The 26,515-nt window shown below is 40.4% G+C and overlaps 2 protein-coding genes across 6 annotated transcripts in view; one reads left to right on the top strand and one right to left on the bottom strand.

Moving 5' to 3' along the window:
* Positions 1-4,827, bottom strand: part of LOC121528066 (myosin phosphatase Rho interacting protein) — an 85,902-nt gene extending 81,075 nt beyond the window's left edge. Inside the window, exon 1 of one of the 4 annotated variants that reach the window (XM_041815195.1) lies at positions 3,944-4,827. In XM_041815195.1, coding sequence (XP_041671129.1) covers positions 3,944-4,066 — 123 coding nt within the window. In that variant the 5' untranslated portion in view covers positions 4,067-4,827. The remainder of the gene's footprint in view (positions 1-3,943) is intronic. The other 3 variants (XM_041815194.1, XM_041815196.1, XM_041815197.1) reach the window with 3 other exon arrangements.
* dhrs7cb (dehydrogenase/reductase (SDR family) member 7Cb) lies at positions 2,559-20,388 on the top strand. 2 transcript variants are annotated; one of them, XM_041815199.1, is made up of 9 exons: positions 2,559-2,670; positions 7,775-8,044; positions 11,449-11,478; positions 11,684-11,840; positions 13,285-13,397; positions 17,027-17,237; positions 17,609-17,701; positions 19,617-19,778; positions 19,883-20,388. In XM_041815199.1, exons 4-9 carry the CDS (start codon positions 11,687-11,689, stop codon positions 20,089-20,091), a joined length of 942 nt encoding a protein of 313 aa, XP_041671133.1. In that variant the 5' UTR covers positions 2,559-2,670; positions 7,775-8,044; positions 11,449-11,478; positions 11,684-11,686; the 3' UTR covers positions 20,092-20,388. The 2 variants fall into 2 exon arrangements, with proteins under 2 accessions (XP_041671133.1, XP_041671132.1); XM_041815198.1 differs by lacking the exon at positions 11,449-11,478 and having other exon boundaries at positions 2,561-2,670.
* Positions 20,389-26,515: the final 6,127 nt, after the last annotated feature.

Below are 26,515 nucleotides of genomic sequence, written 5' to 3'. Positions count from 1 at the left end.
AGGGAGGACTCAGACTGAACTCAGCTCGAGTTTTTAGTCTTATTTTTCATTCTTTAAACTTGATTGTGTCTTCTTCAGCTGGTTTCATTCTTTGCACTTGTGTTGAGTTGAGCACTCTGTCAGGACTGTTCTTTACAAAAACAAAGGGATAAATAAATGTAAAAACAGCTTTATGTATCGGTATTTATTTTAGTGTGAGCTAAATCAGCAAGAAAACATCAACATATCTGCATAAATCCAACAATGTGCATCCCTACTTTTCTCTGCCTCATGCTAGGACGAGCTCTGTTCTAGATGACTGAGAGCTTTACTGTTAAAACATTAGTTTATTTGTTAGCTTGTCTTAGTTGCTTGTTTTCAGATGTTTATGCAGTGAAACAGTGAGAATGCTTAAATTCAACAAATGCGTGTGATGCAGATGTTTTAAAATCAGTGAATTATAACCATGATCTCAGTGTTGATCCTGATTATGACTCAGAATCAGAATCAGCTTTACTGCATGCTAATGCAGAAATTCAACTTGAATATGAAATCAAAAAAACTGGGGAAAGAATAAAAAAGTAAGATAGTCAGGTATTTTAACTAGTAAGTCTGTGTGCATTGTTAGTATGGTTGAAAGGGGCAAGAAATGCTGACTAGACATTATCAGAAGTAAAAAATATGCAATGATTCGGCAGATTTACATGAGGTAGATAAGCTAGTTTACAATAATTAGAGCAAATGTCCACAGGGAGTTTTCTTTCAGGATTTGAGTTTCAGTGATTCGATTATTACAGTGAATATTAATGAAGTACAGACGAACTGATGTGGATCAGCTGACCCATCTTAACATCAACGTACCGGTCCATGGAGCCCTGGATCGGAAAAAAAGAGGCATGAACCGGTCTATGGATTGTGTTAACACTTGAGATCGGCTGACTGAGGCTCTGCTGCTTGCCCGCCCCGCCATGCTCTGGGTCCGCGTCTGTAATCTCGCAGTGAGGTGCTCTCTCGCCAAAACGTCTTCCAGTTAAAGTTCTGCACCTCAGAAATCAAATCATGTGGACTTAATATGAAAAAGGGCCAACTTTGACAATGTCTGCCCGTCTGCATGCTTTAGGGAAAGGCGACTGAAGACAACAGCAGCTCATGAATCTCACCTGTAGAGACGGCAGAGCTAAAGTTTAGCTAGGATGCTAATGCTAAACGTTACTGTTATCAGGAATAATAATGCCAATGAAAGTAGAGAAGGACAAAAATGTATGTTACCAGTAAAAACTAGGGCTGAACGATTTGCAAAAATAATCTCATTTTGATTTTTTTTTCTCAATATTGCAATTTAAAATGTGATTATTCTTAGGTTCCTCGTGTATTTCTTAACAAATTCAAGCAACAAATCATTCCATATTATCGCCGACATTCTGCCAGGAAACTCATCATACTAGCAACCATTTTAGTGCAGAATGTACTACAGTTTTACTTGGCAGAGAAGGCTCTGCTGAAAAGATGCTCTCTAGGTTGGTCAGCAGCTGCTTTGGCTTTGCAGGGAGCACATCAGTTCAGAAATAACTAATCCAAAGTAAAATGAATCTGAATATGATGGTGCAACATGCTTTATACTATAAAGGAGGTGGCTGGGGTGGAGGAGGGGAAGCTGGCTATCAGCTGATCGTAACTTGTATGACTTGGTGAACTAACGCTAAGCTCCATCAGTTTGAGATAGAATGAGATAGTTATTTTTTCTCATATTGCAAATTTGATGTCATTTGCTTTATTAAAGGGCATTGTCATTTTTACGTCCTTCATTTTGACAAAGGAAAACACAGATAAAACACAAAAGGAGGATTTTTGTAAACCATTATGAAAACATCTGACACTTGAATGTTTGCATAATGTGCATACAATCTCTGCCGCTGCAATAAATTATGCTTTATTGAACTGCTGTTTTGGCACACTTCAAGTCAAAGAAATATTGCAACTTGAGCGATTTGGAAATTGCAGCAGCCCATACTGCGATTTAATCTGATACCCCTTTCCCACTGGCTGAAAAAACAGTTTAAACACGCTAACAATCTGCTCCTGTCGGCAGCGGGAAAGGCTCTAATCGGCATTCAGACCCGCGTCAACTGACCCTGCAATGGACCGGACACGGTTTTGGTCACAGCTCCGATGAACGGTCGCTTGGTGCAACGTGGCTATGTCATAATATCGCGCCCGTAACTTGGGGCAACAAAAGGACGCCGGCAGCAGAGGGACGAGCATTGTTGTCTCCTCTGTCTGTAACTTCTGCGTCTCTTTGCCATCTCAGCAACAAATTCCATCCGCCTTCATATCATCAGCGCTCGAATGTCGTTCAGTCTGCACTGAGTTTGGATGTTTTGAAAGAGGGACAAAAGTACAAAATACAGAAAACGGTTGACAACCATGTCCATGGCTTCCATGCTCCTTCCCATTGTTTACCTAGCTGTGTTTCAGCACACTGATGACGCACCAGAGGGAAAAAAAAAGCCTTGCAGCTCGCCTGCTGCCGTTCAGACCGGGTCTGCTGGTAATGGGAAAGTTAGCGGGTTTACCCACGTTTAAAAAAAATGGGCTCACGCTGCACAGATACAGTGGTTTTTGGGGTGACAGGAGACTTTTTACTGCCTTTGCTCCTCCTCTCACTGACTCCAGCCTGTGTTCATCTGTAAGGTGAGTCACAACAGACCGTTTACTGACTGGATTCTGATGATTTCCGCCCTTATTGAGGGAAAACGTGAACAAACTGCCGTGCTGTTTAAAGAAGTTTAGCTTTTACGATGATGTCATAAAGCTGATCCGACGCTCCGTCCCGTATCATAGCGCGGTTACATTCACATCTCATCAGAACCGTGCCAGAGTCCACTTGAATCGCACCCAAGACCACCTCCCCAAGTGGGCCCAGGCCCAGTGCCCGGGCGCGGTTCATTTGCATTCACACTACCCAAACGAACCAGAGTTTGGCCTCAAGAGCACTCTGATCCGGGACGGGGCCCCTATTGTAAAAAAAACCCTTAGACTATTATGAAATTATCCTGCTGGCCTCCTTTTCAAAGTTTTTGTTAAAGCAAAAATGTTATTTTGATTCCATTATCAGTTTGTACCAATCCGAATCGGATCAGACCGAATCATTCTTTATTTTAACGAGTCGTCGGTGAATCGAATCGCAGCCTGTGAGTCAAGATTCGAATCGAATCGTCCTTAGAAGGAGAGATACACACCCCTAGTGAATATGTGCACACACTGTCAGAATTAAGCAGCTAATGGAAACTATCTAAACGCCTGAGAGACAGAGAGAGAGCCAGACGATACTTTATTAATCCTGAGGAAGGTTGTGTTCAATTTTTACATAGTGCAGGAGTTTTATGCCATTTCTGGCAGCTGACAACAAGAAAATATTTAATATGAGTGTCTCTGTTTTCTATGTTTGCTGCCAAAGTATCAAAATAGACCTCAAAACCATAAATGTAGGGATGCACAATGTTAGATGTTTGCAGCTACTCCATACACTGACATTTAGAGATTAACTTTAGCCAGTACCAACATTTAAGTGAAGTTCAGACATAAACCTTCAGCCCTTAAAACACACCAGGATGAATAAATCAACACATTTCAGTCCTTTGGGCAGACTTTCAGGGGTCTGAACCAAAGCAGACATCAATAACATCTGATTTTACCCTGGTATCACACTGCAGTTTAAGATTCTGGTGCAGTGGCACCCCAAGTTTCCAAAAACCAAAACCAGCAGCTGTTTCTGTGTTCAAGGTTCTCTCTCTTTATAAAGCCTGTTAAGTCTTTTTCACTGGAATCTCAGGGATTTTATTAAATATTTGGTTCTTACACAGCCAGACTTTAACTTTTTAACACACAGGAACTTCTCTTAAAGCCACTAAACCAAATAAATCTCCAACATTAGCAGTATGAAGTGTGTTTAATGTGGTTTTACCTGGGTCAGGTCCTGGTCTGTCAGCAGATGCAGCTCTCTGGGTTTAAAGCAGTTCTGACATTTGCTCTTATTGAAGAAGTTTGCCTGGAATTTCCTGCAGGGATTTTCTTTAGCAGTAGACATCCTTCACGTCTTTTAATCTAATTTTATCCCTAATAAAGAGTGAAGCTGGAATCCTCTGCAGACCTTTATCCAAACTTGTTAAAAGCTCCTGAACTCCAGCGCATTTCCATGAAGACTACTGAGGAATTAAAGGGATTCAAATTAAAGTCTTCTTTTGTCTGTTTTTCCAATGGAGAATAATTAGCTGCCATTAAGCCAGCCTGCCATCCCTCTGATGCTCAGTCCATGGCCTGCTCCCACAAAGCGAGGAGGCTAATATCCTGTTAGCTTCCAGTGGATTTACACATCAATAATGTGCTGGCCACGGAAACAACACATGCGCACAGCTCTCCTCTTTAATCTGTGCGGTAACAGTGTCCAGCAGGTAACATCAGACTCCCATGTGAAGATAAAGAAAGCCCTCAGAGAGACAGCAGCAGACTATCCCAGCAGCAGCTCTCAGTCCATGCGAACTTCATCCAGCTAGCCTCGGGTTAGCCGTGTTAGCTCGGCGATAGCAAAAGGAGCTCCTGCTGCTTCTTCTCTTTAACTTTAAATTCCCTCGCGGACAGATTTCCCGCGCTGAGCCCGTGCTGTGGTCCGTGCTAGACCCGCTGCATGCAGAGGGAGCCGCTCTGACCCGGTTCATTCAGAGTTCGGGTCCATACCGAGCTCTGTTAGCAGACAGTCGTTTATTTTCTTCTTTCCCAGCGGAGCGAGGGGGAGCGGATTCACTACACACTACAGTACACAGGCTGAGGGAAATCCAGGGAAGTATCGCGATAACTGCTCACTGACGCCGTCTGGCGACAGGATACCGAGTTTCTTTTTACTGTTTATGGTTCCTTTGAGAGTTCGAGTAGAATCTAAAATCAAAAAGAAACAAAAGAAAAAAAATGAATATATTAACACAATAAATACATTTATAAAGCAAATAAATACACAAATAAAAACGACAGAAAAGTAAGTTAAAACAGAAAGGAAATGATGCATTTGTATTTCAGATATTTGAGGGGTTTTTATTTTATTTTTTTGTTAAATATTTCTCATTTCGGTGTCTTTCGATTGAGCATCTGTAATGACCATATTTATCCCGATGGGGATCCATAAAACTTTGTCTTAAGTTATCTTATCTTATCTAATCTTATCTTATCTTATCTAATCTTATCTTATCTAATCTTATCTTATCTAATCTTATCTAATCTTATCTAATCTCAAATTCTGTAATACAGAAAAATATGTAGATTTATTTAAATACAGATGTTAAATGTTATAAATAATTATAATATTTTCTGTGAAATTAATCATCATAGTGTTAATATCTATGTTTTCATATTATCTACATAATTTTTTTGATGATTTTGTTATGTTAATATTATCCAAATGTTATTATTCTTTTTTATGCATTTACTTTAATTTTAAACAAATATTGTTTTATGATAAGATTGACATAAAATCAAGATTCTTTTTTATATTTCACCTTTATTTTTTCACTATGAAATTTTATGTTCTTTAATAGCACTGTCTACCTACCTACCTACCTACCTACCCATCTATCTATCTATCTATCTATCTATCTATCTATCTATCTATCTATCTATCTATCTATCTATCTATCTATACAGAGCTTAACAAATGTATTAGACCACCCTAACCCTAACCAAAGTAAGGTTTATGCCACAGCTGCCCTAAATTAACAGCATTGGTAATTACCAAAATCATTGTTTATGTTTCTGCAATGGTTAATAAACCAATATGTAGAAGCTCTTTAACCCAAATGATATTTGTAATGCTAAAATGGAATTATTATTGTTATCCATGAATTTTACAATTTACTGATTTATGAAGAAACTGAAAAAAAATAGAAAAGCACATGAATATTTCTTGATTAATATGTCAAATTATAGTTATTTACTGTCATTCCTGAACAGAAAAATGAGTTTTAGTGGTTGAATGTTATGCTTGATTCATTTCTGACTTCTCAGAGAAGCCCAGTGAGCCGGCTCAAATTTGGGTGAATTCAGTTGGAAATTCCTCATTCCTGTTCAAAATGGTAAAATGTGGAGAGCTGACTGAAAATGAAAGAGTCCGCATTAAAGCGCTTCATGATGCTGGATGGTCTCTGAGACAGATATGACAGGTGCTCTAATACATTTGTTAAGCACTGTATGTATACATAATTTTAGGGATGTCAAAAGATCAAACATTTTAATTGCAGTTAATCACAGCATTTCTGTTGTTAATCTTAGATTTTGTCTCAGACTAAGGGTAGTTGACTACTGCCCTTTTTAAAGGTAAACTGGAGATTTAAACATGAACTTGCCCACAGAAAAAGGAAATTGTTATGGATTGAAAATTAAATAAGAGAACCTTAAAAAGGTGCAGATCTTTGACATGTTCACTAAGCTGTCTGTAGTGTTATAGATGAAATGAGACACTGAAAAAGACAATAAAGCATGTGTTTAATCGTGATTAAAAAAATTGTCCACTATTTATGGACCTTAATTGATTGCGAGCCCAAATAATGTTGTATAATTTTTTTTCCCTTGTTGTTTAGTTTGCATGACCATTAGCATTTCATTATGTACATTACTATGCTTTAGATGATTTTCATCCCTGTTTTTATTTGTTTTTTAACATAACCTTTGTTTTATTTAAAAATGCCAAAAGGACAAACTGATAAGCACCAGTGGCTGCACTTTTGAAACAAGAGTCATTTATAAATAATAAAAACTGATGAACATTGTTTATTCATTTGTATTATTTAATTATCATCTTATGATTTTTATTTTGCAACAAAATAAACCAGTGCTATTCAATGACTAATTTAACTGGGCCAAATTTTGAAATCAAGACATGTAGCCGGGCCAGACATGTTTGGCGCCCAGTAAGCAGCTGGTAATGTCAAAACTGGAACCAAAGCAGATCAATTTGATGAAAAATATGCACTCCATTAGTCTCCCTTTTGACTTTGGCAATGTGACAAAAGCACGTCAAAACGTGCATAAAAACAACAGCAGAGCTGTATGTGAGCATAACCTGAGGTAGTAGAAATGTTTTTTTTTTTAACTTGAATAAAAACTCAATGTATAGAATGAAAAAATAAAATGATATTCCGTAAATGATCATTTTTGGTCACATCTTACTAGGGGTGGGAATCACTAGTGGCTCCACGACACAATATTATCACAATACTTGAGTCACGATTCCATATTATTGTGATTTTAAACATTTTGCTGTACAGTGAGTATTGTGATACCACATATTGTGATCTTTAACATTCTTTGAACTGTTTAGCTGATTTAGCATTAGCCTTGCCCTCATGTTTGTTGTATTTCTGCAGTATTTTATTTTCCTGTAGCACTAGTAAACCTCATGTCAGGTCCACCTCAGAGCCCTGCTTGCATTCCTGATGTCCTTCTCCTGGTGCTGCCATGTCTGTTGAACTAACTTTCTCCTGCTCTACCATCACCTCTGTCGACCTCACTGGACAAACAATTGCCTAAACAGTTTATTTATTCCATTGTCATAGACTTCAGTTCATATTAGAATTCTAAAAGTAAAGTATTTTTGATTGACTTCAGGGTTGTTCTGGGTTTATCCGAGTCTCTCTCTGTGTCTCAGTCTTTGATTATAATGATTATAATTGCATTAATAATTACAGGTAAAGTATTTTTGATTGACTTCAGGGTTGTTCTGGGTTTATCTGAGTCTCTCTCTGTGTCTCAGTCCTTCCCTGCATGTGTTGTAAAGGCTGACTGAAGCAGAGGCTATTATAAGCAGCACGTTCCTGTGGAGACACTCTCACATATATACACAGAGACACAAAGAGAGAGAGAGAGCGACAGAGAGCGGTGTGAATGGACGAGGGACACAGAGGGAGGAGAAGAGACGCTGTTACTTAACTACCGCCACAAAAACCAACAACAAGAGGCCGTCCTGGTGAGGGATTAACGCCGTGATCGAGCTGTGAGTGACCAAGAATAACACGGATTACAGGTGTGTATCTGTGAGTGTGTTATAAATGTGACCTCACTAACCTGCTGGGATCCAATCAGATCTGATCTCTGTCATTAACACATGTCATCAGTGTGGGTTAGCCTTTATCTTCATGTGTTAATCAAAGTTAAACCGGGCCGTCTAAGGTCAGTCTTTGCTTATAAATGTGAGCCAGCCTCCTCAGCTGACCCCCCCTCACCCCAGCTCCCCCCTAGAGTATCTAATGACAGCATCCCGGAGGTGACCCAGTGAAAGGTATCTGTGCCAACACATGGGCCGAGTATATTTAGCTGTTCTTCTTAAACTCTCTTTACAAGGTAAGAGTGGAATCAAGGCCGACAAAGACACAGCAGAACAACAGGAGATTAACCCTCAAATAGATAAGAATTACAAAGGAAAACCTAAATCAAACCAAGTGTTTTAATTCAAAACATGCAGAAGTCAAATGTGTTAGCGTGTTCAAATATAAACTACAAAGTAGGCTACGTCTGCTGTTGAGTTTGGATGGAGACTTAAAGAATGACAGCACAGATACATATGACTGGACTGAGACTCCTCTGCAGGGCGCCTGAGCTCAGCCAGGAAGAAAGGCTTGGATTGAAAGGAGGGGAGCTCAGGGTCACACCCCTGCTCCTTCACACTAAAAGAAGCCAGCTGATCAGGATGCCTCCTGGTCCTCTCTCTTTGGAGGTATACCAGGCACATCCAACTGGGAGGAGACCCCAGGGCCTGACCAGGGAAAGTCTGGGGATCCCACAGGAGGACCCAGGGTCAGATTAACTTGACATCATGCCCCTGAGCATGCAAAGTGCCCCTCTAGGTAGACAGGGCAGACAGCAGCAAAGGGCCGGTCAGTGCTTTGATATCCTCGAGCAGTGCTATATGCACACACTGGTGTGTTTAAGGCAAGTCTAGGTGTGCCATGGGAATCTGTGTAACCCTACATTATTACTACAACTACACAACTGAAGGTGCTTCATCATTAACAAGGAGCTGAACATCAACGCCCCCTCATGACAAAAAAACCAACAGAGGATATACTTCCTGCAGCTGCATAAAAACCTGCCAAAGATGGTGATGGTGGACTTCTACAACACCATCATTAAGTCCACCCTCCCTTCATCGATAACCGCCTGTATGCTACAGCAACAGCAACAGACAGGAACAGGCTTCAGCCGCAGCGAGGGACAGGAACAGGGGCCTGCAAGGGACTCTGAGGAGACATGTGCATCTCCAGGACTCTGAGGAGACCTGTACATCTCAAGGACTTTGAGGAGACCTGTACATCTCCAGGATTTTGAGGAGACCTGTACATCTCAAGGACTTTGAGGAGACATGTACATCTTCAGGACTCTGAGACGTGCAGGTAAATTGTGGCTCAATGCTCTCACCCTGGGCACGGACTTTATGAGAGCTTCCCCTCTGACAGGAGGCTGAGGTCCATCAGGACCAACAGCAGCTTCCCATCTGCTGTCAGCATGATGAACAGTACTCTGGCCCTCTCTCTACAGACTCTCATGGAACCCCAGAAGCAGTAGAAACAGAATATTGTAGGACATATTTCTTCTGTTTATAAATGAAAACAGTGTGTTTTAATTCCTTCAGAAAAAAACGGCACTATAACCTCTTCATTAGTAAACCTGCATGTCTGTACAGTCTGTCCTCTTTTGCACCTTCATACATTCCTCTGAGATGTTTATATTGTATTTTTTTTAAATTTCATTTTGATATATTTTTTCAAAAATAATCCTCCTTAAGTTTTTAGCCTCTTAATATTTTCATTATCCTCTAGATTTCTTTCTTTTTCACCAAACATTGCACAGAAAATCAAGTCAGATTCTTTGTAGGTGAAAATTCTTGGCAACCAAACTCAACTCTGATCCTGATTCTGGTTACAGCAGATATTTTGCTTGGATATGAGGATGGTGAAGATGGTGTGCCTGGGGCAAAATAACTGTGAAAACCTCTGTCCTAGAGTCCCGTCTGCATGACCAATCTGTCTTTTTGAAGTTATGTAAATCCTGTTGTGAAATCTACACTGTAATACATGAGATTATGAAAACACATCAGTATCAGCAGGCTATCTCCAGTGGTGAGGTCTAGAGACTGTTCAAAGTCCCATACAACCATGACCTTTAGTGGTCTCATTACAGGAGGAGCAGGGGCTGGTCCTCTGCTGGAGGACTCTCTCTACCCTGGTCTTTAACATCAGCAGAGCTAGCAGAAGCTGTTCCACCTGCAGGTTGAGAAATACTTTAGCCAGCTGAGCGATCAGTTTTGGCCTTTGTTCATTGATCTAAACAGCTGGGAACAGGAGTGAAAGAAATGCTTATTTTTCAGTTTATATTGCAAGTATTTGGCACCTGTCCCTGTACTTTGTCACTTTCTGTTTCGAGCTCCCTGCCATCCAAATTTCACTATGGATGGATGGATGGATGGATGGATGGATGGAGTCATGAATGGATGGATGGATGGATGGATGGAGTCATGAATGGATGGATGGATGGATGGATGGAGTCATGAATGGATGGATGGATGGATGGATGGATGGATGGATGGATGGATGGATGGATGCATGCAGGCATGCATGGATGGATGATGGATGGATGGATTCATGAATGGATGGAAGGATGGATGGATGGATGGATGGATGGATGGATGGACAGACGGATGGATGGATGGATGGATGGATGGATGGATCTAGGATGGATGCTAAGAGTGTCAGAATCAGCAGAAGAAGCTGTTCCTTCCTGTTATATTTGATGTTAATATTCTCTGACATGTGAGGAGCTGATCTCTGATCAGTGTTAACTATTGGCTATATATAGTCAGCCTGTATCTTTAGCAGAGCAGAGACTAAATGACTGCATGTGCTGTTGAATTACAAAGACTGACCAGAGAGAGAGGGATCTGATTCAGTCCTTAGTAATGCTGTGTATGTGCAGAGTATGTGGAACATGGGAGTGGAGGATCACTGGTTTCTATCTGAATACCCAGCATGAATGTTAAAGGTCACATATTTTACCCCTTTAAGACAAGTTTATATCGGTCTCAGAGGTCTCCAAAACATGCCTGTGAAGTCTGTTGCTGACAAAACACTCCAGTATTGGATTGTTACATGTCTAAAATCTACTCTGTTTCAGCCCTGCTCAGAACGAGCTGTTTCTATGACTATGGCTTTAAATGTTAATGAGCAGTCTGACTCAGCCCATGACCACGCCCCTCTCAGGAAAGGGATGTGGCTTAATGGATGTGGCTCTCCTGATCCTCCTCTCAGCTGGCAGCTTAGAAATGTTGAATGTTTTCATGAAATGTACATGCACCAGTTACTGCAACTCTAAATCACAGTAGCTGAACGTTGGGCTCTGATGGTGAAATTTGGCTTTTTTGTCTCTTTTCAACAGTCAACAGGAAGAGACAGATGATACAGAGAGGTAAAGATCCCCTGTAGTTCTGTTTAAACACATTTAGAGTATGACACTTTTATAATTCACACAGAAAATGACCAAAACAATAGAAACACTTGGAGCTCACTGTTCTCCTGATGAAAACTAATCATCCGTTATGGTTTTTGGTTTAAACAGAGCAGATAAAATGATGAGTCCTGGTTCTGATCCTGTTCCCTCCTCTCCTCCTCAGATCATGGCGTTGCCCTCGGTGATGGTGCTCCCCATGCTGGTGGTGATGGCGGCGGGGATTTACTACATCTACAACGAGGTCATTCAGTTTATGTCCAAGTCTTTAGTGAAGAACAAAGTGGTGGTGATCACCGACGCCGTGTCCGGGGTCGGAACCGGTAGATGATCTACTCTTTTTAAAATTAAGCTTCACTTGAAACTGGGACATTTCACCATTTCATGAAAAAAATATTTGTTCATTTTGAATTTTATGACAACATATCTCAAAAAAGTAGGGACAGATTTTTTTTAGAATGGATGTCATCTGGAGCACATTATCATGACTCGGTTTTAATAATTAATTCCTGTTTTGGCATCTTAATGCCAGTTTTTAATGTATTTTGTGGATTGTGTCTTAAATTATTATTCTTTGTTGTTGTTTTTGTCTCTTGGGTGCTGAACTCCTGTCTGCAAAACAAATTTACCCTTTTGGGTACTAATAAAGAACCTTGAAAAGGCTGGAGAAGTGGTACTATGAAAAACAGCTGCATTTTGACACTAATCAGGTTAATTATCAACAGGTCAGTAACATGACTGGGTATAAAAGGAGCATGTTCGAGAGGACAGAGTCTTTTAGGTATAAAGATGGGCAGAGGTTCACCAATCTGTGAAAACTGAGTCTACAATGATGGAACATTTTCAGAAAAATGTTTCTCAACGAAAAATAATGAAGGCTTTGAATCTCCCTCCATCTACAGTCCATAATATCATCAAAATCTCTGTGAGCAAGGGACAAGGCTGAAGGGGCCCTCAGGGGCCACTGCTTTAAAAACAGGCATGATTCTGTACTGGAATCACTGCATGGGCTCAGGAACATATCAGAAATCATCGTCTGTCAACACAGTTGGCCGTGCCATCCACAAATGACAGTTAAAGCTGGATCATGGAGAGAAGAAGCCATATGTGAACAGGATCCAGAAACACCCCCGTCTTCTCTGGACCAGAGCACATTTAACATGGACTGGGGGAACATGGAAAACTGTTCTGTGGTCAGAGGCTCATTAAGGCCTTGCACACATGGAAACAAAAACAATCTATTTTGGTTTCAGTTTGGAAAAGTTTTCTATAAACACAGGATCATTTCAAGAAATATCTGATTAATATAAAACCATCCAAAGCGACTGAAAACAACTTATAGTAAATATTCCAGGCATGTTATTGGCACTGTAACGGTGCCATGGAAATGCACCAAAAACAAAGAAGAAGCAAGCACACCTACAACATTTCTCTCACCCAAAACTTTCCCAGGAAAGTCATGTGATTAGCCCATTATTGTTGTTGTTTGCTGGGCTTGCACATGCAGGATAAGTGTGGTATTCTTCTCCCAAAATACCATCAACCGTTGTTAAAAGAAAAGGGGATGCTACACAATAGTATAGAAATGGCCCTGTCCCTACTTTTTTGAGATGTGTTGCTGCCTTCAAATTCAAACTGAGCTGATATTTTCCTGAAATGGTAAAATGTCTCAGTTCAACATCTGCTATGTTTTTATTTTCATTTTACAGCATCCCAACTGTTTTGGAATTGGGGCTATAATTGACCATGTTTTCATGTTTATTTCAGAGTGTGCCCATCTCTTCCATAAGGGTGGGGCCAGGCTGGTCCTGGGCGGGACGAGCTGGGACAAACTGGAGTCTCTGTACGACTCTCTGACGAACGATGCCGACCCCAGAGAGGTGATGAAATCACAGACATAAATTAGACAAACACATCCATTAGTTTCACTTTGAAGCTTCATAAATAAACCACAGTGAGAGTGAAATGTTCCAGAGCCAAACCATTGCTCTTTATTGTGGTGCTGAGTCAGCTTTGTTGGAAAATATCCCAGCCAAGGAACTTATTTTTCACTGGGTCTGCTTCAGTGAACAACAACCAGCTCATGTCCACAAATACATACAGGAATCTGAGACAGAGGAAGGCCTGCACCATGGCATAAATACGCTACAGAGAGGTGATCCTGACACAGTTCAGAGTAGGAGAATCTCTGTTTTTGTCCTGGTGTTTTATCCTCATCCTCTGCTCCACCCATCTGATCTCCATTTCCTCCTTCAGTCAACACAATAGCAGGATTTCCTCTCTGACAGCACACTATCCTCCAGGTATACACAAACCACCAAACACATGCTTTAGTTCTCTGCACGGTTGGTTCCAGTCATGTGGAGACCTCAGACAGGGACCAATACGAGGAACCTTCTCTGTCCATCTAAAATCAATCAGAACGAGTGACTAAATATTCTGAATCATCTCCTTTCAAGCCAGAGAAGTACGGGACTGACCCATGGTAAATCTAAACACTCCCCTAATGATGTAGGACTGGTATCCTTCTTCAAACCAAAATAGAAGAATTATGAATAAATTCAGCATCCCTCACCTCTCTATCATTATATACACCAACAATCTTTCCCTGATGTTTACTGTTCTTTGTTGGTAACTTTTGGAAAAGTGGGAGGCACATGTTTTTACAAAAGTTGCCAACTTTAGACTTTTCTATTTGACAGAAATGGAGGGAAGAAGGCCTCAACATCCCCAGCTTCACCAACATCATCCTTTAAAGTTTTAATAGGCTTTAGAAAGGTGGTTATCAAACATTTCATCCTTGCCTTTGGCTCAAAACTTAAAAAATATGCGCTACATGCTAAGCTAAAGGTTAGCATGGCAAGACAACACAACAGGTTGCAACACAATGGGGCATAACATTATGTACTACAACATAAAGTTACTAAACATCCCCTAACATAATATAATGTAATCTAATGTAACATAACCCAAGGTATAGTTTTGTTGTGTGATCTAACATTACATATTCTAACCTGTTTTAACATAATCCAACTAAAGATACCAGACATACCTCAACATAACATGATCTAACGTAACCCTAATGTAACATAACACTGCATAAGGTACAGTACTGAAGCATAATCTTCTAGCGTGATCTAAGTGAAGATATCAAAAATTAGTAACAAAGCATAATCTTACAGAACCTAGTGTGATGTAACCTTAAGTACAGTATCGCAGCATGACCTAACATAACGTTTTCTGAACTATTCTAACATTATCTAATGTACAGATACCAATCATAACATAATCTCACGTAACCTAATGTCACATAACCTAAGATATAGTACCGCGATCAAAGGGGATGTATTCTCACCTATTCTAATGAAATCGTATCTAGCCTAGAGTAATCCAATGTAACAGAACATACAGTATCATAACGCAGCCTATACATATTATAGCATATCATATTTTATAATGAATTTTAATGTTATTCTGTGTAACATAAGATAATCTAATGAAACATAACATATCCTAAGGTTAAGTATCCTGTTGTAATTAAATGTAACAGTGTTAGCTAATGTGACGTAATGTACCATAATGCAACATAACACGATGAAACATAATGTTAAATAATGTGCCCTCATGTATGGTACTCAAAAGTAATGCGATGTAATGTAATGTAGTGTAATATGTTCTAATGTATTAAACATAATGTAAAATAAGGTAACAAGATGTAACACAATCCACTGTAATGTACTCTAATGTTACATCATGTAAAGTAGCCTAATATAACAGAATGTTATGTAACTTAACTAAGTTAACATGACATAACATAACTTAACCTTACATAACATACCTTAATTGAACATAACATGACATAACGTAACATGACATAACGTAACATGACATAACGTAACGTAACGTAACATAACATAACGTAACGTAACGTAACATAACATAATGTAACATAACATAATGTAACATAACTTAATGTAACATAACTTAATGTAATGTAACTAAATGTAACTTAACTAACGTTACATAATGTTACATAACGCTACATAAATTAATGTAATGTCACTAAGTTAACATAACATAACGCAACATAACTTAACCTTACATAACATACCACAATTGAATGTAACATAACATAACATAGCATCACATAACATAAGGTAACATCACATAACATAACGTAACATAACATAAGTAAACATAACCCATCATAACGTAACGCAACAAAATCTAATGCAATGTAACTTAATGTATTGTAATATTACTTAATGTTACATAACAGCTTAACGTAACGCAACATAATATGCAACATAACTTTCACTTTACATAACATAACTTAATGTAGCTTAATGTAACATAATGTAACGTAACGTGACTTTACTTAACGTGACATAACGTAACATTACATAATGTAACATAACATACCTCAAAATAAGGTAACTTAACGTAATGTTGTGTGACGTAACATTAAGTACCATAATGGAATGAAACTATCTAATGTACTGAATGAAACGTAGTGGCTGCTTCAATCAGGATAATTTCATTTAAAGACAACTTCCTTTTAACCTTGCAAAGCAGATGGATACGCCTGTTTTCGTGTTTCTCACTGGTGAATCCATCTTGCAAAGCTCTCGTCTGAACTGTTTGGGCCCGGTTAGAAAGTGACAGGACCAATCAGGGATGAGGGGCAGTACTTGCTGGTGCAGCGGAGTCGTGACCTAAGCAAGCAGCAACAAGAGGCCGGTGCAGATATGGAGGAAGAGATTAGCGTGGATGCTGCTAAAGCGCCAGTTTTATCAGAGCTTGAGGACATTTCTTCATTAAAAGAGCAAAGAACAGCAGTGAGTTGTTTTCTTTTCAAAAATGACAAAAGTCATGTACTGACATGTCTATAGTCGCCATGATTTGCATTATGCAGCTCTCTATGGAGTTTACTCCTCGGTAGCGGCTACATCACGTGTTTTGTTGCTCTAAATGGCCCGTAAAGATGTGACAGACAGAACGTTCATCCAATCACACTCCAAGGATTTTTTTCAAAGCTCTGCCCTTTTCCAAATGCTGTCTATGAGAGGTTTACCAGATGGATGTGTGAAACACATCCATCTAGCGTGTCAGGTTAATTCCTTCATTCCTTTTGAGAAAAGCTGTCAGAGTTGGGACAATAGAAATGAATGTTTTTAGGATATTTTGACATTTATCTACATTTATTCACAAAGCCAGCTGTGATGTGATTAGGATTAGACACAGTGAGAATATGATGTATATATTTTTCACTTTTAATTTGAAAGGATGAATTCTTCTGGAAAGACCTCGACATTAGAGAAGTATCGGTTAGCACCATTTTCCCCTAAATGTTGAGGTCTTCCTCTAAAGTGATGTAGAGATACTCAGAAAAACATTTCCTCACAGTGATGAATATTCTCACTCTAACATCCTGGACTAATATTTTCATCCTGATGGCAGACACCCACGAGTCTGGATCCTGGTTTAACTCACCATGCTGTGCCCACAGACGTTTGCTCCAAAGCTGGTGATCCTGGACTTCAGTGACATGGACAGTATGGAGGACGTGGTGTCGGAGGTGGTCGACTGTTACGGCTGCGTGGACGTGTTGATCTGTAACAGCAGCGTGAAGCTGAAGGCCCCGGTGCACAGCATTTCCCTGGAGATGGACAGGAACATCATGGACGTGAACTACTTTGGACCCAGCTGTCTGGCTAAAGGTGAACTTTACTGTTAAACTCATACAAACATAGGCCACACTTCTACATGTTGATCTTCGTAATATGGATCACCGATAATAAATGATCGTTGATCTTCATGCCTGTTCTTATTTGAGGATGGGGATTCTCCTGATGTCACTCCTGAGGGAGGAAGCTCAAATGCCAATCTAATCAATAAAGACTGATCTGAAAATAAGGCCCGATGTCTTCTGGATCTACGCTACCTTTATTTTGACACTTCCTGATCTATCTTTTTCCCTCAAACAAAGGGGCTGGACACTCTTATTTTTACAGGCCTTTGAGCTTCTGACCTTAAGCGTGACATCAGAGTAAATGTGGCGTGTTCTAAACGTGTCTAACTGATGTCACAGGTGTTCTTCCAACCATGATGTCCAGGAGATCAGGACACATCGTTCTGGTTAACAGCATCCATGGGAGACTGGCGGTTCCCTTCAGGAGCTCCTGTGAGTCTCTATCACAGTGGTTCTCAACCTTGGGGTCGGGACCCCCTTGTAGGTCACTAGACACTGAGATGGGGTCTCCAGATGCCCTAAAAAACTAAGAATATTTCTTAAATTACACTGTTGCCACTTTACACATATTTTGCCAAATTTTAACCCCTCTTCATTATATTTCCCACCAATTTTAACAAATTTTTGCCATTTACCAGCTATGTTTGTCAGTTTCAAACCCTTTCCACCACTTTTTTTCTGCCTGTTTTTGCCACTTCTAAACCATTCTCGCCACTTAAGCTTAATGTTGCCTCTGTTGACCCATTATTGCCACTATTAACCACTTTTTAAGCCCATTTTTTCCCCATTTTAACCCCATGTCACCATTTGATATGCCCATTTTTGCTAGTTTAACCAATTTCTGTCAATATCTGCTTATTTCTTGTTGCTCAGTAAACCCTTTTTGCAAGATATTTAACTATTTTTCATCCCATTTCACCAAATTTCCACCCATTTTTGCCAATTTAAAGCCATTTCAGCCAGTTTTTAAGTCCATGTTACCACTATTTATGCCCATTTTTGCTGTTTTTGTCTAATTCTGCCCCTTCTAACCCATTTGAACTACTTTAAATATCCAATTTCACAACCTTTTCCACCATTTATGTAAGATAAGGTAAAAAGATGTAACATAAAACACTGTAATGTACTCTGTTACATCATGTAAAGTAACCTAATATAGCAGAATGTTATGTAACGTAACTAAGTTAACTAACGTAACGTACCTTAACCTTAAATAACATATCATAATTGCACATAACATAATGTAACATAACATACCATTATTGAACATAACATAACATAACTAAATGCAACATAACTTACGTTATATAATGTTACATAACGTTACAAAATGTTACATAAATTAATTTAATGTAACATAACTTAACGTAACATACCTTCATATTACATAACTCAATGTTACATAACTTAACGCTACATTACATAACCTAACGTTGCTTAACATAAGGTGACGTAACGCAACATAACGTAACGCAACATAACGTAACGCAACAAAAGTGAATGCAACATAACATAACTTAACGTATTTAGGCTACTTTTGAAATCCAATTTCACCCCCTTTTCCACCATTTTTGGCCATTATTAATCCATTATAGCAAATTTTAAACCAATTTCGATTTTTTTTTTTAACAAAAGGGATGTACATTTTGAAGGCTATTTACTACACAAATGATTAAAAAAAAGTTATTTTTTCTTTGATAAGAAAAGTTTTTGCAGGTTAAATATGAAATATGGATATCACGTCCTAACTTTACAATGGACCATGGTTTTGTGTACCTCCATGGACCCCCAGTTTGGCTGGTTCCCAGAAGGCTCTCCCATTTGTCCCCCTTTATGGACAGCCTTGTCTCCACATGACTAGTCTAGAATGTGCATGGCTGTTTTCAACCAGATCCAGTGGGGGTCCTCGGTCTCTGGCACCTTTATTTTGGGGGTCGCCGGCTGAAAAGGTTGAGAAGCCCTGCTCTGACAGAAGTCTAAAGCCTCATTTGCAAACTTACATTGGCCCCATGCCTTGGCCTACATCAGAGGTCATCAGCTACAGTTAAACAAGGGCTTTTATTTCTGGCAGACACTGTGGGGGTAGAACTTTTACTTTAACCAAAATATCATCAAATCACACCAGAGATGAGGCTGGATTAATGGCTTAGCATGAAAGATGGGTGAAATGAACTTCTGGAATGTGCACAGCTTCCTTTGGCGTTGAGAGAAAAGTAAACCCTGCAGTCGTCTGATCGCTGGCAGAGGTCCAGACATTCTGACAGCTCAGACAGGAAACAGTCCGACTAGTGTCATCTGAAATGTTTGGAATGACGCCGTGGCGGCTGACTCACGCCTCTTTTTTCAGACACGGCCTCCAAACATGCGGCGCAGGCTTTCTTCGACTGTCTGCGAGCTGAGGTGGAGGAGTTGGGGATTGTGGTGAGCACCGTCAGTCACACCTTTATCAACGCCTCTGAGCCGGCACCTGTGGAAGAGCCCGCCCCCAAAACCAACATGCTGTCTGAATGTGAGTGACAGAACCTGTACAGCGACTCATGAAAAACCATTACACCTGTTTCAGCTTGAGATCACGGTAACAAGAAGATGTTTGAAATGCTTCTTTTCCTCCAGTCATCGCCAGCCAGCTCACCCACGGCGTGCGTCCCTCCGTCCTGGCCAATGAGATCATGCAGACAGTGAACAGGAAGAAGAAGGAGGTGATCCTTTCCCACCCCATCCCCCGGGTGGCCATGCTCCTGCGCTCCATCGTCCCCTCCTTCCTCTTTGCTGTGCTCGCTGCAGGAGTGAAGGACTCGGTGCTGAATGAGCAGCTGCAGTGAAAGAGGAAGTCTGAGACGGCACAGAGAGAGTAGAAGTGTTTGGATATCCCTGCCAACATGCTGAGCTCGTCCAGTCGTCTGAGCAGAGCTGGGGATCATGTTTTATCTTTCAGAATGATATGGATCAGATTTGAGGTGATGCACTTGCAGAAGTGGCAGAAAAAGTATGTTTACTTCCAGGATCTCTAACTTTTGCTGACTTTACAAAGAATTTCAGATGTTAGAGAATAATGTAATGGATCATATTTACATTTCTAAATGATGTACAAATTAAAATTATCATTGCCTGTTCCTCCATCCATTCAGTTTCTTCACTTCTTTCAACACTTTGTACCCCAAATAGCCCAACATATTTAAGGAATTACTGAACACAGCATAATAGCTCTGTCTAGAGCTCAATTTACATTTAAAATACGTACAAACATATTGAAATTAAATTTCTGCTTGTATTAAACTCAATGTTCACATTTCTAGCCAGGAGCTGCCACACTAAGCTGAAAAACATCTGTTTTCTATCAAATTTAACAGTACTTTCCTCTAAAACAATGAGAAACAGCATAAGAAATTGTCAAACAGTGGCACCTAGTGGCCAAAATAAATAAGCACACATGGCCATTCTGTGAGCAGAAGATTAGAACATTTATGACATTTCTCAAAGAAAACATACCCACAGGAGACAATCAAACACTAAAACTGCCTTCTGGTCTCTGGTTTCTGCAGCTCTGCTCCTAAACACACAAGATGGAGAGGGACCTGGATGCATCCGAGCACCTCCACTTCACACCGGAAGTCAGCCACCATATCTGGTCCTCTAATACCGGAAGTCACTGGAACTGACCCTTTTCTTCGTTGTTTTCTTTGTGCGTCGACGCCATGTTAATAGAGGCAAGTTTGTCACATAAGGAAATACAAGTAGATGAAAAATGTGTGACTTTTCAGACTAACAAACACAGCGATTACATAACATTAATTTACTAAATCGATTTATGATCCAAATTCAAGTGTCACTTTGCACAGACATAATATGCGACGGGAGTTTGGCTGGCCGGACACTGACGTCGCCGCCATGTTGCCAGAGGCAAGTCCACTGCGTCATTTAATACAGTAGACAAGGACTGTGCACGGTTTCAGAATGAAAAGCTCAAACGATGAAATTGCATGGATTTCAATGAATCATTTAATAAATCATCCATATAATAACTGATAGTCAACTATAAATAAGTCGTTCATTGTTTTTCGGCCAATTTCGGCGGAAGTGATCCTGCACAGTAAACGCTGAACCAGAATTACTTCGTATACGTGTGAAAAGGCCTTGTCGTGCAAGTTATCAGAATAAAAAGGTCAAACGATCAGATTAATATATAAATATGTATATATAGATTCAAAATACAAATATATATGCCTATATGAAACTATATTATATATAAACTATTGTATTTTAAATCATGGAGTACATCTTTTCATCTTTCATCTTCATTGTAGCGAGAATACTCACAATGCTGGGAGGAATAGAGGAATATTCACCCTCTGCCATGACTTCCAGTCGTCCAGTGAGACCATGAGTGAGACTGGGCATCTGTTGGCACCGGCAGGCAGTGCTTCCACCATGACAGTCTGCCCATAGCAAAGCCAATGCTTTGTCACACTGTATTTCCACCCTACCAGGGAGGGAGTAACTGGTAAATCCCATGGTGGGGGGCACATGGGAACAGCTCCGGGAATTTGTTAAAGGATTCTTCACTATTGGGAGATAGGGCTAATGGCGGAGGTCTGCGATCTCCGAGTGCTTTTCTAGTTTTAATATGGATCACTGATTATAAATGATTCATTAAAATTCATGTAATCTCGTTGGTTGAGCTTTTTATTCTGAAAACTTTCACGATCCTTGTATACTGTATTGAATGACGTAGCGACTTGCCTCTGGCAAAATGGTGGCGACGCCGATGTCCGGCCAGTCAAACTCCTGTCATGTATTATGTCTGTGCTCAGTGATACGTGAATTTGGATCATAAATCGATTCATTAAAAAATAAATGTAATACTATTGTTGTGCTTGTTAACCCAAAAACTTGCAAATTTTTCTCTTACTTGTATTTCCTTACTTGGTGGACTTGTCTCTGTTAACATGGCGGTGACACTCCGAGTAAACAACAATGAAGACGTTCAGTTCATTTGACTTCCGGTATTAGAAGACGAGATATGGCGGTGAATTTCCGACTTCCGGTGTGAAGTGGAGGTCCTCAGATGCATTCAGGTACTGTTGGGTTTCTATAGCGCCAAAAACGCTACGTTAAAATAGTTTTTAAAGTCATATTTTGCCATCAAAAACAAATCCAGTTGACTGGAGAAGGTCATTAACCTGACACGCCAGATGGATGTGTTTCACACATCCATCTGGGAAAGCTTCAATAGGAAACATTTGAGAAAAGGCAGAGGATTTGAAAAAAACGATTGGATGAATGTTCTGTCTGTCACATCTCTACGGGCCAATCAGAGCAACAGAACACGCGATGTAGCAGCTATCGAGCTGTGTGTGCGCAGCTACTGAGGAAAAACGCAAAACATGGCGACTGTAGACATGTCAGTACTTGACTTTGTCGTTTTTAAAAAGAAAACAACTCACTGCTGTTCTTTGTTCTTCTTTTAATGAAGAAATGTCGTCAAGTTCTGATAAAACTGGCGCTTTAGCAGCATCCACGCTAATCTCTTCCTCCATAACTGCACCAGCTCTTGCTGCTGCTTGTTTACGTCACGACTCTGCTGCACCTGAAAGCGCTGCCCCTCGTTGCTGATTGGTCCTGTCACTTTCTAACCGGGCCCACACGGTTCAGATGGGAGCCTAACAAGATGGATTCACCAGTGAGAAACAAGGAAACGGGCGAATCCATCTGCTTTGCAAGGTTAGAAGGTCATAAGGTGAGCATGAGACAATATACACTAAAAAATTTAACTGAAATAGTGCATTTTTCACAGTTAACAACTGAATAACACAGCAGCATTTTTCCATACAACTTACCCTCAGCACAGCAACAAGAGGAGCTACGGTAAGCCAGGAGGTACAGAAGCGACAAAGGGCAAAAAGGGTTAGTTCATTAATTTTAAAATATCAGTCAATAAAAATGACACATTACGTAAAAATTCACAAACACTTAACAGAATTAAATAAAATTGAATAAAATCCTAAAATATTTCTGTTAAAAGTAAAGAGTTGTGTGCATGTTTAACTCTGTTTTATACTAGTATGCAGACTCATCACTGTCATGGATGAAACAGCGGTGTTGTCTGCACACTTCATGCTCCCCAGCCTGACCCTCTGCCTCCTGTAGCTCCACTGACAGGTGGAGGCTGGCTCTGTGATGGAGGAGGATAAATCCTCCTAATGACTTCTATTAAAGAAAGAAAGAAAGCTTGATATCTAAGGAGATAAACACTGATATCTTAATCCAGTATTCTCCATGATCTCACACTCATTGGTTCAGTATTAAACAGCTCATCTGTGAGTGTACTATCCTGCTTGTCCTCTAGGTGGCAGCAGCTCACAGCTCTTAAAGATGCTGTATGAGTTCAGGCCTAGTTAAGCTTTGATTTTCACCTTCTGTCTGTGTGCAGTGAAGAGTCTCAGTAGTTATTCTTGTCGTTTATCAATCATTTCTTATTGATCAGTTATCAGAATGAACCATGAACAGGAAGACAAAAGAGAAGAAGCACTGCTCGGTATTTCTGTTCCACATGCAGGTGGAAACTCTGGATGATGAGTGAAACACAGGGTTTAATAATAAAAAACTATCAAGTCTTTTATTCTCAATTTTCTCAAACTGATTTTTTTCCTGAACTTTCCTGAAACCCCCGATCACCACCTGTGCACCACTATGATATAAAGCTTTTATTATGGCTGTAATTTCTCTGCTGTAGAGCAGGATTGTCTCCAGGCAGCAGCCTAATGAAGTGAACACAGCTGAATCCTGTCCAATTAAAACATCACTCCTAGATTTATGACTCTCATCTCTTCAGCTGCTTTAGACCAGGATTACAGCGGGGGATCAATGCAGCTCTGAGCGCCACAAATAATCGGTTTGGAGATTAAAAATGGTTAAAATATCAGATTTATGCTGCTTTATATCAGAAAGAACATGCAAAGCAGTGAAAATCCCTTTTTTTCTCATGGTAATGAGTAGGAGAGCCGGGCTGGTTCACGGTGTGACGTGTTGGCGTGAAGTCCAGCTGGTGAGCGTGCGCCTGTCCTCCAGGTCACCCTCCTCAGGGGAGTTCAGCATCTTTTGTCTCCGTGGTGACGGGCAGGAATGTGGGATGAATAGAAGCGGCCCGGTGACATTTCAGCGTGTCAAACAGGAAAGACTTCTCTCAGCTGGACGCTCCAAATTGGCGTTTTGATCGAACACATTTCCATGTGTGACACGGCGCTGACACATCATGTATGATTCAGTGAATCAAACGGAGGTCAGACGTGAGGGAATAACGGGTCAGAGAGAGGCTGAATCTGAAAGAAGTTTGTGTTGTCTTTTATCAGAGGGTCCAGACTCAGGACCACCTCCTCCTTTATGAGGACCCGGATTTACAAATACAGTTTTTACTGCTCTAATCTGTTTTAATGTGGACCTTCAACACTAACTAAGCCTGCAGTTTAAACTGAGGTTCATCTACACCAAGAAATACCATTAGACTGTGAGGGAGAGGGGGTTAGACACGCCCACTTCCTTCTGTCCCTCATCAGCCACATCATTCAGTCTTAGGTTAGATTATTAGCCATAATGTTAGAGCCATGTAAGGCAGACTTACCAGGAGCTACACTATATTGCCAAAAGTATTCGCTCACCTGCCTTGACTCTCATATGAACTTAAGTGACATCCCATTCTTAATCCATAGGGTTTAATATGATGTAGGTCCACCCTTTGCAGCTAGAACAGCTTCAACTCTTCTGGGAAGGCTTTCCACAAGGTTTAGGAGTGTGTTTATGGGAATTTTTGACCATTCTTCCAGAAGCACATTTGTGAGGTCACACACTGATGTTGGACCAGAAGGCCTGGCTCTCAGTCTCCGCTCTAATTCATCCCAAAGGTGTTCTATGGGGTTGAGGTCAGGACTCTGTGCAGGCCAGTCAAGTTGATCCACACCAAACTCTCTCATCCATGTCTTTATGGAGCTTGCTTTGTGCACTGGTGCACAGTCATGTTGGAACAGGAAGGGGCCATCCCCAAACTGTTCCCACAAAGTTGGGAGCATGGAATTGTCCAAAATCTCTTGGTATGCTGAAGCATTCAGAGTTCCTTTGACTGGAAATAAGGGGCCAAGCCCAGCTCCTGAAGAACAAGCCCACACCATAATCCCCCCTCCACCAAACTTTACACTTGGCACAATGCAGTCAGACAAGTACCGTTCTCCTGGAAACCACCAAACCCAGACTTGTCCATCAGATTGCCAGATGGAGAAGCGTGAGTTGTCACTCCAGAGAAGACGTCTCCACTGCTCTAGAGTCCAGTGGCGGCGTGCTTTACACCACTGCATCCCATGCTTTGTATTACACTTGGTGATGTATGGCTTGGATGCAGCTGTTACCATGGAAACCCATTCATGACGCTCTCTACCACTGTTCTTGAGCTAATCTGAAGGCCACATGAAGTTTGGAGGTCTGTAGAGATTGTCTCTGTAGAAAGTTGGCCACCTCTGCACACTATGACCTCAGCATCCTCTGACCCCACTCCGTCATTTTACATGGCCTACCACTTGGTGGCTGAGTTGCTGTTGTTCCCAGTGGCTTCCACTTTGTTCTAATACCACTGACAGTTGACTGTGGAATATTTAGAAGCCAGGAAATTTCACCACTGGACTTGTTGCACAGGTGGCATCCTATCACAGTACCACACTAGAATTCACTGAGCTCCTGAGAGCGAGCCATTCTTTCACAGATGTTTGTAGAAACAGTCTGCATGCCTAGGTGATGATTTTATACACCTGTGGACATGGAAGTGACTGAAACACCTGATTTACATTATTTGGATGGGTGAGTGAATATTTTTGGCAATATAATGTATTTGGTGATGTAGTGGCACTAGCCTCAGTGAGCATTCTCAAACAGGATGCTAAACAGCGTAGCAGACAGATACAGCTACTTCATGTAATTTAGCAAGTTTAAATGTCACCTATTATGCAAAAATCACTTTTCAGGCTTTTCTAACAAAAATATGTGTCCCTGGCCTGTCTACAAAGCGAGGCTTTGTCTGCTCTGAGGCTGCAAAAATGAGATTTGCAAATATTAACTAAAACCATGATAAAGTTATTAAATAGTTTATACAAAGGTCTTCTGATAAGAATAGCATGCTTAGGCCTTTTTTAGGGTTTTATCAGAGAAAAAATTAAAATCTATGTTGATTTTTGGTGGCAGTGTGTCACTTTTTCTTTTCTCCTG

The sequence above is a fragment of the Cheilinus undulatus genome, linkage group 20 (assembly GCF_018320785.1).
Source record: "Cheilinus undulatus linkage group 20, ASM1832078v1, whole genome shotgun sequence".
NCBI lineage: Eukaryota > Metazoa > Chordata > Actinopteri > Labriformes > Labridae > Cheilinus > Cheilinus undulatus.
Note: the sequence above shows the minus strand (reverse complement) of the source record. Positions and strands in the feature narration are given on the sequence as shown.